General features: G+C 42.5%; 1 protein-coding gene across 6 annotated transcripts in view; it reads right to left on the bottom strand.

Annotated features, from left to right (window-relative positions):
* Nucleotides 1-14,362, bottom strand: part of atxn1a (ataxin 1a) — a 77,564-nt gene that overhangs the window by 8,052 nt on the left and 55,150 nt on the right. For 5 of the 6 annotated variants that reach the window (XM_026299831.1, XM_026299835.1, XM_026299830.1 and 2 more), the window contains one exon: nt 940-3,316. In XM_026299831.1, coding sequence (XP_026155616.1) covers nt 940-2,805 — 1,866 coding nt within the window. In that variant the 5' untranslated portion in view covers nt 2,806-3,316. Of the gene's footprint in view, nt 1-939; nt 3,317-8,813; nt 9,236-14,362 lie in introns of those variants that run through there. The other variant, XM_026299836.2, reaches the window with a different exon arrangement.

Here is a 14,362-nt window from a genome sequence, read left to right as displayed (position 1 = left end):
ATATAAGATGAAGCGAAGGAAGATCTGAAATATTGTAGAGATTGAGGTGGGAGTGGAGGAAGTTAGAGAGATGGAGATGAAAACGGCAAGTTTACAAAGGAAAGGTAGGTTGAACAAGAAGAGCAGTGAGAAGGGAGCGTGAAAAAGAACAATGTCAAGAACGATACAGGCATAAGATGTATCAAACAACCTCTCAAAGCAAGCGTCAGGCAATATTTTCCCTCCTGTATTATATAATTTTTGACTTCTCTGAGTGAGTCCTCTGAGTTTCCACACAAAGCGTCTACCACCTCTGAGCCACAGAGAGAGTACAAGAGAGAAAGATAAGCCTTTGAAAGATGGTCAGCTTTTGTGGGGTACAGTATCAAAAAGCAGCCGGGGGCGGGAGAGATGGTTAGAGATGTGCAATGTGGGCGGACAAGTCACAGCATGGACAGATGAAATAGATTAACTGGCTTTAACGTGCACCCTCAAAGACAGTGGGAAGAGTGCATGTGTGTGCATGTGTGTGCATGTGAGTGAGTGTGTTTGAAGGAGTTACAACGAGAGGCAGAAGATGGAAAGTTAAACTGTGAAGTAGTATTAGATATTAGGAAACTACTTCGCAAGAACTCAAACTAATCAAAAAAACAAAACATTATCTAGAAAAAAAAAACATGTAACCCAGGCCTGACTTTAAATAAGTACTTTTAGTGATAAGGGTTGGAGTTAAAACTCTGCCTTGGTATTTTATTAGAAGAGACTTGACAGATTAGAAAGTGACAGAAAGAAATTAAATAAATGGACTTTTGTCAAACGGGAAAATATTAGATGTAGCAGTGAAATGTTCTAAGTAGATTTGTGGTCCAAACATGAATGAATCCAGAGGAGACTCCAGCAAGCCTTCATGTTAATCTAATTGTCTGTAATCATGGTTTTTAGGATCCAGTCTTGTCTCACCTGTGCACGGTGCTCACCAACTGAGAACTGAACTACAGCAAAGTTGGGTGAGGTGTGGCTCCCTTCGATGCGTTCCACTGTGGATGAGTCAATCTTCAGCTCACTGCTGATCTCAGCACTCTGGATGAAGTCTTCTGTCTTCAGGTCCTCCACACGTTTCAGCTCCCCATCAGCCAGTTGGATGATGGAGCCCTTGATGAAATACGGGGGCAGTGAGGGAGGCACCACGGCACTAGATGGGGGAGGAGGAGCAGAAGGAGCAACCAGTCCCGGGGGCATGGGAACAAGGGGAAGATGAAGCTGGGCTTGGACCACTGCACCTGAAGTGGCCTGGTGGTATGTGCCGCTGGGGGTTTCTGGGACTTCTCCTTTGGGAGCGGTGGCAGCAATGTACGTGTGTGGGAGTGTGGTAGGAAAAGGTGTGGCTTGGGTAGATGATGTAACATGGGAGGTCACAGGTTCCAATGTGGTGACTCCACCTCCACTAACTGGGATGATGACTGGTTGGGTGCCAGGAATGAGCAAGTGTGGTTGTAGGCTGGTGTGGTAGTTGATTGGTGTATGCTGGCTTCCACTTCCCCCTGCGATGTAGCCAATGATAGGTGGCTGGGGGTAGATACTGGTGGAGGGGAGCCCCATTGACAGTGACTCTGTAACATTGTGGGTGGTCTGGATAACAGTCTGGGGTGACAGTGTGCTGACAGCAGCTTTCATGCTGTCTACACTTAATGGTGGTGGAAACGTGAATGACGAGGTGGTGTTGGATGAGGAGGGTATGCGATTGACAGGTTTTCCCAGGATGATGCCACCTTTATCCAGGTGTGTGGGGGCAGATGTTATCAGCTTCTCAGGGCTGGCTCTGTGTGCTACCAGCTGATGGTCCATATGACTATTGGGCATTAGCATGACTGAGGTTCTCAGCCCTGAGTGATCATGAGTAGAGTATTCTGATGGCAGAACCAGCTGGCGGCCGTCGTAGGAGGACAAAGAGGATAGGTGTTCCCGTGATTTGCTCCCTGACTTGGAGAGGCTGGACTCAGGGGACACTCCAAACCGCCGGCCCCTTTCCAGCTCTCCATTGTGAAGCTCTCTGGGTCTGGAGCCACCTTCCTCTTTCCTGGCAGGTCCATCTGTATCCTGCACCACAACCTGGGACATCCCATGTCCTAATGTATGGTGAGGGTGCAATGACTGGGGAGGAAGGTGAACACCTCCTTGATGATGAGACGACGACACAGTCCGTGGAGAAGTTGACATTTGAATATGGTGATGGGCTGTGTCTGTAGGAGGCGGAGGCATGGAGGTCCTCCCAGAGGATGCTCGCAGCTGGTCATGTTTAGAGGCCGGTGAAGGAGCGGAGGCTGCCTCTGTGTGTGAGGATCTGTGAGCCACCAAAGAGGAGGAGGAGGAAGAAGAGAGAGGAGGAGGTGGTGGAGGTGGTGGGAGCAGTTGAGGGGAGATGTAGCCTGTGTATGGGGCACGGTAATGTGGGGCGATTAACTGCAGATTAGGAGGCAGCTGGGTATAATGGACAGTTCCTCCAACTGTGGATTGTGAGAGTGGGGATGTATGAACTGCGGGAAGAGATGAGACTAGCCTCAGTGAGGAAGGGGAAGATGACAAGTCTGATGTGGAGGAGAGGGATTTATACTGAGGCCCATCAGAATGAATGGAGCTACGGTGCCCACCCCCACTACTCTCATTCCCACCAGCGACACTGGCAAGCCAGGCCATGTTCTCTGTGCGCTGGCTGTCACTGGCAGGTGGTATGGTAGGAGAGCGATTTTCAGATGGTAACGTGCTGGAGGGGATCTCCCTCTTCTTTGGGGGCAGACATTCATTACTCCGCTCCTGGTTGGACTTCATGCTGATTTTGTCTCACACCCCTCGTCTGTACTTCGTTATCTTTCCTTAACTTTTGAACTTCTCTAGCCTTTTCTCTTCGTTTCCTCTGACTTTATATTTCACGTTCCTTTTTCCTTCTCTCACTTCTGATGTACTTGTTTTTCTCACTTTAATTAGTTATAAATTAACCTCCTCAATTTTGTCTCCCGTTCCCTCTCTATCCACTTCACCCAAGGCTGTTGATTATTAGGTCTTTTCTTGATTAACAAAGAAAACCCAGGCCCTAACAAGCAGGTGAGGAAGGATTAAAGCTGGAGATGAAGATATGGAGGGGTAGTTAGAGAGGAGGGGTAGAGCGGTCCGCTCGGTCCAGGGGTCTTTAGCGTCTTGAGGATGAGCTCAGTGTGGCAGGGAAGAGTGTCACGACGTCACACCTGCTGCTGCCGCCGAGGACGACGGGGGGCCGATTGCGTTGCACTTCATGCGGAATCATTTCCCTGCAAAAGCAAGCGTGTCTACACGCAGCACAATCCTGCAGAAGAGAAAGACAGGTGGACTGTTAGGAATAGGTGTTGGAGTACATACATACATACAAATGTGAGGCCAGTTATATTTTAGTGAGTGACCAGCTTGTTTTTGCCTACACAGCAACTCAAATTTCCTACTTTCTAACACTGCAAGTGCATCATGTAAGTGCTTAAATGTTTTTCAATGAAAATGAAATAAGCTAAAACAAGGCCAGTTATCCAGCTTATCCAGGAAGAACTGTTGATATACATGCTTACCACACAACAATGTGTTCAGCTAAAAAACTGAAACATTATTTGCCACTAGATTGTTGTGAAGGTACAGAAGAGCAACATTTGCCAGCAAAATGATGCTCTGCACTAAGAAATTCAGGATCACAACAAAAGCCTCCAGGAGAAGAAACCACTGAGTGATATGTTGACTGCTATGACAGCCCAGAAAAAAAAAAAAAAAAAGTCACAAGTCAGAAAATATGACACCCTGCATCAATAAACTCAAGAGCTCAACAAACGAACAGAAAGGTCAAGGCGTAACACAAGGATACTGTAACAACTACAACGTTCTGACTGATGAACAAGAGGCCAACAACATGATGCCTGCTAAAAAAAAAAAAAAAAAAAATCAGGAGGTCTGCATTATTAAGTGTTACTGTATGTGACAAGGTATGTTCACCATAGTACACTGTAATCACTGGTAGTAGAAATATATAAAATCGGCTGTATACACACAAAAAATGAAAGTAAAACCTTTTGTTATGTGGTAAAAGTAGCTGTAGTGCCACAATGTGAGTGAGACCAAGTTTTGCTGTTAAAGGCTTTTGTAGTTGCACATATATTTAATGTCGAATCGAATCAGAATTAAAATCCTAACAATCCAAATGGTTTTGATGCAGAAGCTTTAAAGCGCTAATAGCCAAAAAGTTTCCAGCACCTGGAATATTTGAACCTGTGCTGTACTCCACAAATTATGTGTGAGTGTGTACCACATTTATGTTTGTGTGTGCCATCTGTTAGTGAAGACCCCCTGGAAAGCTGGGTATGAATCTCATAAATAATGTACAAGCATTTCAAGCACAAACAACTCCCCCCCCCCCCCCCCCCCCCACCACCACTCACACACACATATACACAACCAACCAAGCATACACTACACTATCGTGCTTACTCTTAACACCGACACCTGGGCATATTATATTATGCTGACACCTGTTAGTATGTACAAAGTACATACAGCGACATATATGATGAAAAGTTACTAGTCAAAGTACGAGTATTTTACATTTACATATACTATAAAACCCTAACCCTTTAATAAATTACTACATAGAAAGGCAGGTCTCTAACATGTTCTTCATCCACTGTGGGACATTTATCTGCATCTGAAAGGAGCTTCACACAACAGTGAACTATTACCTAAGATTAAGCATTCACAGCCTATTTTGGCAGCACTGACTATAAGACTATGATTGTTGCTAACTCTACAACACAGCGTCTTGTCCTAGTGATAACTTGGACTAGCTGATCTCTGAAGCCACAAAACCACAAATAATTTAATCTTTCAGCTAGAATAGTTGGATCTCCCAAGCCTTATTTGCTAATGCCAGCAGAGCAATACCAGCTGCGGCCACTGTGTGTCAGTGTGTGTTCTGTAGGACAAAGGATATCTTGCAACACAAACAGATTCCTGTGATTTAAGTAGTGTCGCAGTGCTGCTACTACTACACAACTGCGGAGACATGTGTGGGAGAAAACGGATGCAAACTTACATGTAAATATGGTTAATGAGCACCGGCACACACTCATGTGGGCTTCGTTTTAAGGTAGTGAGTACGGGAGCACACACTTTCTCAAGCTCACACCATCTGTTAATTCCAGCAGGCATGACTCAGAGGTGTGTTAGGAGGTTACTGTTGATCAGTGAGCTTCTAGCACCATGTACTCTGAAACTCCTGCCTTAGCCTGCCCACCTCTCCTTCTTCATAACTCCATTTTAAATGATCATTCTTCCATCTCATGATTTGATGATCTTAATCTCGACATTGCTTCTTCTATTGTACAACACCACACCTCATTCATGGTATTTTTCATGCTGTGTCATAAAGTACAATCAGTACAGATAGATAAAAGAAAACACAACTATTCAGCTTGTATTCGCCAAACTATTCACCAAATGAAAACTTTGAGATAAGAGGATTATTATGTGTCTGAGAGCTCTCAGATCAGAACCATTTCATATCAGCTGTCACATCAAACGCCGACAGCGTCTGTACATCAAGCCACAGCTCTGTTCAGGCTGCCATCAACGGGAGCTTTTATCTTCAGAGCGTGGCACATCATTTCTGACAGCTCACTCTAGCATGTGAGAAAAAAAAAAAAAAGTTCCTGAGAATTGCAGCACAAATATTATATGCATTGTGCAGTGGGATTTGCTATGTGTAGTAAGTGTGGTATGTCACTGTGGTATGCTAAAGAAGTACTACCAGAAAAGTGGTTTGTCACCAGGCATTACTGCTGAGTTATACAAAATAGGAAACAGAAATTATAAAGCGTAGGAATATGAGAAGCTGCAGGAGCCCAGAGTGAACACAGAAATACAGCATACACACATTGTTCCCGGAGAAAAAAATAATCACTGAACATTCACAGTGACTTGTAAGTGTGTAAGTCTTTTACCATCAGTAAATGGTAAAAGAGAAAGATAAAAATAAAGAAAAAGACTCACTCCAGACTCCCTTCCAAGTGGAAATCTTAAGCATCTTTAAAAAACAAGCAAACAAAAAAGAACAGCTCATCCACAGCAACAACTAATGTAAGGAAGGGACAAAGGGATAAAGAGAGGGCAAAAATGGGAGAGCAGAGCTACGAGAGTTCAGAAAGGCTTGGGACACGTGGGGGAGAGGGAGGGAGAAAGAGAGACGGGCTCAGCTGACCTACATTGCAAAAAGAGAGAGTATAACTGCACTGAAACTGACACTCAAACACACATTCACAGAAAAGCTATGTCACCTGAATCTTGCTGAGTTTGCAGTGTGTGTGTGTGTGTGTATGTGTGTGGATATCAGATGGCGTGTAACCTAAGCTGTCTGTCCTCCCTGTGCTTTAGTCTCTCAATCACACACACATTAGCAAACACAATCCACCTTACCAAAGCCCGTGGATCAGTGTACTCCCTGGGACACTAGTGATACTGAAAAAACTGCGTGTGTGTGTGTGTGTGTGTGTGTGTGTGTGTGTGTATAAATTACTATTGTCCTTCTACGGTCAAAACACTGGAGGTGTATATGCCATCCTCTTCTCTCCTTCATACTCAAAATGGAAACATACAAAATATACTTCTTTTTCTTTCTGTGAAGCCTGTCAAATCTGGTCCACTCTATGCTGCAGCTGTACTGCATGTATGATATCAATATTCCCCAGAGCATTGGGATTTAAAAATGAATTGTGACATGCACACAATGATATACACTGCTACACTAATCTTTCATGTGTCAATTACAACTCAAGATGAAATTTAAGGTTATATTTTACAGTAGTAAGCGCACCGATCTCTCTAATTGTAGTATTTAACTTAGATGAGACTCCTAAGAATCCTTTGTTTTTATTCAAGCAGTAATAGAGTGCTTTGTGGTTCTGGCACCAATACTGTATTTGTATCTCCACTAATCCTGTAACTATGGTCATTAACAACAACTACAAAATGTTTACAATAGCAACAGACACTCAAAGACACAAACACTGAGTTTCACAATTCTACAGCAGCAACTGATATCCTTCCAAACCTTCACCAGTCAGCCACTATATTAAAGGAAAATAAGTTTACAGTTTGTGTTTGTTTGCACTAAATGAGTGCTCCTCAGCTTACTGTAGTTATATTTATATGGTGCACACATTAGAAAATGTATGTATGCCCTAGAGACCTCTATCAATGTATCTGTAATAGCATTATGACATAGTAACATATGATTTATGGTTCAGACTGAATCAGATCCAAACTAAAATACCTTCAGCAGTGTCATTATGTTTCGATATAGCCAAACTGTAGTTTTATTGTTGTAGTTCCTGTTGACGCTATCAACTCAGATGCATACAGCTTTAGTTGTCAGCAGAAACAGCACAATCTATAATTACATACAGGTATGTCCGGTCCATAAACAAAAACCAATTAAAATCTCCTTTATTCAACTTTCCATTCCAAGCCTCTATAGTGCATGAATTTAAAGAACTTTAATTAAATCAAGATTCAGAATAGCAGCTTGTTGTTGTGCCAATCAGCTAACCAACACATTATTATTTTGTCTGCAAAAGCATTTAGGTAAGTGCTGTGGGAATACAAAAACAGGTGTGCATGGGCTATAGATGTCTGTTGCATTTGTGTCTGTGTGTGTGTGTGATGGCTCAGGCATAATCATAATCATGATCAAAGGGATAAGTCCAACATGATGTGTTATCTCACTGCTAAATATAGTTCAAGTACCAAGGACAGTGTTGTTACAGGCTTATACATCACTCTCTTTTTCTTCCCTCTCCCTAGACTTTTGTCTATGTGATTTTTTTTTAGTGTGGGTGTGCGTTTGCATGTGTCTCTGCACATGTGCGTGCATACGTGTGCACGTTACAGGGACCTTTGCCAGACTGGGAACTCTGAGAAGGCTGCCACTTTATTCACTGTCACTCTCCACTACTGAATACACACAAACAACAACAAAGACACACACACACACACACACACTTGCACACAGGAGTGGGGTCAGATAGTGAAGGAGTAATGGAGGTCCTGCCACTGACAGATGAAGACGGAGAGCTAGAGAAACCGGGGAAGAGAAAAGGGAGGGCTGATGGAGAAAAAGAGAAGCAAGAGCCAAAGACAGGGAGAGAGAGCGTGGTTAGAGTTACACAAACAAAGAGAGACAGAGATGGAGAGAAACAAATGACTGTGAGAAAAAGAGAGACTCTCTTCTAGAAAACAAACACTTAGGCAGAGTTGCATGACTTGCACTTTCTCACCCTTCGACAACCCTGAGGTCGGGTGGGTGGTTGGTGTGTGTGTGCATGTGTGGGGGGGGGGGTGTAGAGACAGTTAGAGACAGACTGAGAAAGAAAAGAGGGGGATGAGTAAAATGTATGAAGAGAGAAGAGAAGAGAAAAGAGAAGAGAAGAGAAGAGAAGAAAAGAAAAGAGAAGAGAAGAGAAGAGAAGAGAAGAGAAGAGAAGAGAAGAGAAGAGAAGAGAAGAGAAGAGAAGAGAAGAGAAGAGAAGAGAAGAGAAGAGAAGAGAGAAGAAGAGAAGAGAAGAAGGGAGGGGAAACACTGATGGGCAAATGTGAGAACCAAGCAACGATGATTGTAGGAAAAACTGGGGCAGACGCAGTATGCACTTACACATGAAATACTGTGATACAAGCGCTCAGACACACATACATACATGCTGGCTCTCTGTCTCTCTCTCTCACTCCCACATACACTTCATTCAGAGCGAGTGCAAAACTGTGTGAAGTGTACTTACCAGGATAGCGGGAGAAGTCCACTCCTGCAGCATGCTCTCTCTCCCTCTCGCCTTCCTTTCCTCCCTTAACTCCTCTCTTCTCCGGCTCTGCCGTGCCCCTTGTAAAGCACCCTGAGTCTCTCTCTCTCTCTCCGTCTCTCCCTCTCTCAAGCGGAAAATCCCAAGCAGATTCAGTGTACTTGTGCTACAAACTGCTCTCAGCCTTTCTCACCCTCTGAACGCACACACACAGACACAGATATACAGTATACACACACACACACAGCGAGGCAGGAAGCTCCCTCACTACCACTGACACACACCACTCAGGTGATCACACACACACACACACAGATACTCTCACACAGAAATGGTAGCACACACTTGCACACGCCCACAGGGAGGGAGTCCCGCATGCAGAGCTCCAACGTGTATTATGCAAGGGGCTGAATGGGAGCCAGAGCTCTCACGCTGTCTGCCCCACACACACACACACACACACGCATACACACACACACGCATACACACACAAACACACACACATACTTGTATTTCTATCTTCGTGAGGACATGAATTGACATAATGCGTTCCCTAGGACCCTACACTAACTTTAACCATCACAACTAAATGCCTCGTTGTAACCTTAACCCTAAAACCAAGTCTTAGCCGTACAACAGGAGGTCAAAATGTCTTCAACTTTGCCCAAATGTCCTCGCTAAGACAGAAGTACAAGTACTAGGGGCCCCTCCCACAGTTCGCTCAGCCAACTTCATCAGGTATTCATTCAAAAAACACACACATGCCAGCTGGCTGCACGCCCAGAGACCGCTTACAAGCAGAGAAAGAGAGCACGATAGAAAAGAGAGAGAGGGAGGGTGGGAGGGTGTTATAGTGAGAAGGGCAGAGAGGGTAGTGTGGGAGAGATAAAGAGGGAGGGGGACAGGGAGGAAGAGAGTGAGCAGTTGAGATTAGAGAGAGACAGACTATATGAAAAGAGTGGAAAACTTGTGTACTCAGATATGCTTGTAAGGAGCACTGCAACTATATATCAATACTGTTTGATTAATTATAACCTATAAAATGTTAAACGATACTTTAAAATACCATAAAAAAGGAAAAATACTTAAATAAGTGATTATCAAAAAGGTAATGATTTGTGTCCCCTGAATACATGCGGAAAACAGAGACATACTCATGTCATACAAATACATACAGTAAATACAGTAAAATAAAGGTTTGAGAGGAAGAAAACAGCACAATAAGATCAACAATGGTCACAAACAATGTTACAAACATCATCTGTTTCTCTGTTTTTGTAGCCACAGCAGCTGCTCAGGATTCAAGGCTGCATTTCCACCATTCGGCCACTAGATGTCATCACTGGTTACTGCACTAAGAGTGTACAACAGTCTATTTCCGTTAGTTAGCTGACCTAGTTAAAAGACCATTTGGAAGTAAATATAGATGAAATGTGCTCCTCAATGGTGAGAGATGTAGCACGCACAAGGAAGGAGGGAGCACTCACTCATAAGACATTTACATAGAAACACACACACACACACACACACACACACACACAGAATTGCAACGAGTCCCACTAGACTCAGTAGGTATAAACATACTCTAAAAACACATCCTGTTTGTGTTGGTTGGCCTTCCTGTCAGCTTGATATCAATCCTATATTCAACTTGGGATATTCATCAACTGTTTAATTATCTTGAGGCCGGAGACATGTCAAAGTTTGCTTTGAATTTTGTAAAGGGGACTAAAAGCACAAGCATAAAAGGTAGCCAGTGAGACCCGGCTGAGTAAGAGCAAGTTCTTTGTTTTCTGTTTGCTCTTATTTTTGAAAGGGATTTTTGGTCGTAAGCACCCAGAGCTGTGATGTTTTCACCTTTGCTATAAATTGTCATTGAAAGTGTAGCAGTACTATGTTTCTTTACTTGGACTTTTTCTAGGTGGTGTTCTGTTTTGGGTCTGTGGTTGCTCGTGTTGAAGACATACTTCTTGATTTTCTATAGCAAAGAAAGGACCTGCCAATCTCAAAATTTCCTTCCTGTTTTGAAACTAAACCATGCATTTGTTCAGAAATATCATTTTAACATCACTTTTTGGTCAACTTTTGGCTGTTATAACTGCATCTTATAACCAGTTTACCTCATACAGTATTTGTGGTGTAGCAAGCTTACCATTGCTTCATTGTCTCATTCGTCACTACTGAGTTAGAAAAAAAAATCTTAAATGAAAAAACTGATAGCTTAAATCAAGGGACTAGGCGATATAGAGGCAGAATCACAAGGACAGAAGTAAAAATATGGATAGAGAGACTGAATTCAAAAGATTAAATTACAGAAAGAAAGCCAAAGCAGCAGACACTGAAAGAAAAGACTAGACTGCGTTTGTTTCCCAGTCCGTTCCGTTTTGTCAGGTGACCTCAACAGCACAACGAAATTCGTCTGTTGCCTTGGCAGCTAATTGGAGCCGCTCGGCATTTAATCATAATTCATTTGTGTGGGTTTGTTTACAATCTGCTGTCGAGTGAAAAACAGTCAGAGAGAGAGAGAGAGAGAGACAGAGAGAGAGAGAGTGTGGGTGGGGAACAAGCACAAAAAGATGAGAAAATAGAGAATCACTTAGAGATTGCAACTTTTAGTTCCTGCTCTGTTAACATCTTCTGTTCACTTGGTCTGTGTCTTTATCTGAAACTTTCTGCGTCCATCTGAGGTCGAAACATGTCAGCACCCTTACAACATTTCTGAAATCACGCATAACTTCGCTTTCCACCAGACCCACATAAATATTATGTTCCTTCCAACTTTGCCTGCTGGTTAACCACTTCGACCAGGAGAACTCTTTTTGTTGGATGTTAATATCAACTGGAGACCAAGTATCACCAATCATAATTTGCTAGGACTGATTGTCACTCCGCAAAATCTGTTTTTATTTTCCCTTAGCTTTAAAAAAAGAAATCTCTTGATAAAAATGTCACATCCTCAAAATGTATATCTCCTCTTTGTGACTGAAGGATTTTATATGTGTGACATGAAATCGCAAAGGTCCCTTAGCTATTTTATACAGCTGGAGTTCAAGAATAAGATGGGGAACTGTGTTGGAAAGTGTGTCTGAAACCATATGGCCTAACTCTGTTCTATTTTTCATAAAGCAACACTAAAATATTTTACTTGTGTGCACAAGGTATCGTTCTGACTCACATATTGTAGAAATAAATTTAAAAAAATCCTGTAACTGTCTCCTGTATTATGTCTTTAGAGTCATACTGTTCAGAAGTGACTCAGAAATTGGATATTAAACGGACTGACCAAAGTGGAAATTTAAGTTTAAAAAGATTTGCAAAAGATTCTTCAATGCAAATCACGAATATCAATATTCAGCCAATAAACAGGTAATAAGAATCACATATATGTTAACTACACAGAGATTTTCCACAGCGAACGCTGCTGTACTCTCTGTCTTTCATGTCTTCTGTCTTTCTGCAGAGTAGAGAACAGTCTCAGTCACAGCCAGTCACTAAGGAAACTGATGAAAAGCTTCTATATATACACACACCCATATACATATCACAGACTCTCTGCTCTCTCCCCCTCTCACACACTTACACTGACTCTCACACTCTCTCAGTTGCCCACGCAAACTTCACACACACGCTGAGGTTTGTGACAACGGCATCCCCCGCCTTCCTACACTCTTCTTACCCATCTATTCCCCCTTCGTCTCTGTCAGCGAAAGTCTCAGCTCCCTTGTTTATCCATATCTTTCCATCTGTCTCTGTGTCTATGTGTGACTATGGGTGTTTGTGCAGAAGCTTGTGAGACAGCAGGTGCAGAGCCATCTAATGGTCACATACCAAACAGACACACACATACACGTGATCACCTCGAGGCTGACTTTATGAAGGTGCACCCTTATTACGACATCTTAATCATATCATACCCATGTTGTTTTCATAATTGATCATTCGCAACCCTTTGTAATCATTACATAAATGTGTTAGCAGTGCCCTCTGAACCGTGGGCCATTTTTACACTCTGCAAATATCTTTCACTTTTTTTCCCCATATGCATTCATCTCTCTGTCTCACTCACAAACCCTCTGCCAGGCTGTGTTAACTCACTGGCAGTGTAATGTGCTACTTCAGCCCAAGCCACATCCCATTCACAAACCTACTAATCCACACACACTATTAGATTCCTGCTAGTCACAAACACACAAAGAAGTATGCGTGTGTGTGTGTATGTGTGTGTGTGTGTGTGTGTGTGTGCGTATGTGTGCAGGATTAGGGAGGGACTGGAATGGATGGGCAAATCGCTGCTAAGCTCCTCTATTGCTCTATAATCCTACTGAGTACAAACACACAAACACTCATACACACACGCAGACTCACAAATGCGGAAATATGCAAATGCACATGCCGCATGCACGGTGCACATGCGGACACACCAACATGACGACGCTGTCGCTCTTTCATTTCCACACATGCACAAAGCCTCTGTACGCACACGCCCACGCGCACACACTCACAATAAAAGCAGTCATGACAGACATTCAGACAAACAAAAATATGCAGGCAAAAGTCCAACACAATCATCCAAGGGCAAATGCAGACATAAACACTCCAAAATTATATCAAAGACAATATTTAATCCTGCGTGTTATTGCACAAAAAGGGAGTAAGGGAGAAATGCGGGAGAGGAAGCAACAAGAGAGATTTCTTTAAAATAAAGGAAATCAATAAAGAGCCAAAAAAAAAAAAAGATTAAAGTAAAATGCAGATAAGAGTCAGAGAAAAGGCACAGAAAAATCATTCAAAGTGTTCATCGTTACACCATCCATTCATTCACTCTACCCACACAGCTATCACTCCTTTGCTCGTTCCTACACTGTAAGACCCTAACATGCATTAACTGAGAATGTCATTCACATTTAGCTGTTAAAGTGGAGAATTTGTCTGGTGTCTTTTTACTATGATCTACAACAGCTAAATTACCAATCGAGAAATATTTGCCCCCAACCTTTTACAGGGCCAGGGCTAAGATGCGAGATATGATGAGAGGTTGCAGAATGAGGCTCCTGCACTAAAATACTACTTTACAATGCTCTTCATAATTTCTCAGCACCCAAGTTGACTTTTTCCACATTGCGTGGTTTATGTGACATGAAGTCAAAAAGTCAAAATTCTCTTTAGAAATAATCACATCCGAAAAGCAAAAATGCATGAATGTTTGGCAAAAGAGTTTCTGTTAATCATTTCATTGCCTTATAATATCATAGCAGCATCAGGCCATGATTGATTTAATTGTTTTCGAGGTCAAAACTGTTTGACTGTTTTATCAGTACTGTATTTTTTTTAAAAATCACCATTCGCAAGTACCAAAGTTACCTTAAAAACTTACCAAAGTACCTTAAACATTCGGCACCTTGTGTTATTAAATAAGAAAATATTCCACTTATTTAAAAGAAAAAAAATCTTAAAGTGAAGTTTTATTTTATATGCAACACACTCATACGATCCATACAAGTCAGTCTGAGGACAAGGTAACAGGTGTGGGA

Source organism: Mastacembelus armatus, chromosome 11 (assembly GCF_900324485.2).
Source record: "Mastacembelus armatus chromosome 11, fMasArm1.2, whole genome shotgun sequence".
NCBI lineage: Eukaryota > Metazoa > Chordata > Actinopteri > Synbranchiformes > Mastacembelidae > Mastacembelus > Mastacembelus armatus.
This window is presented reverse-complemented; position numbering and strand designations above follow the sequence as displayed.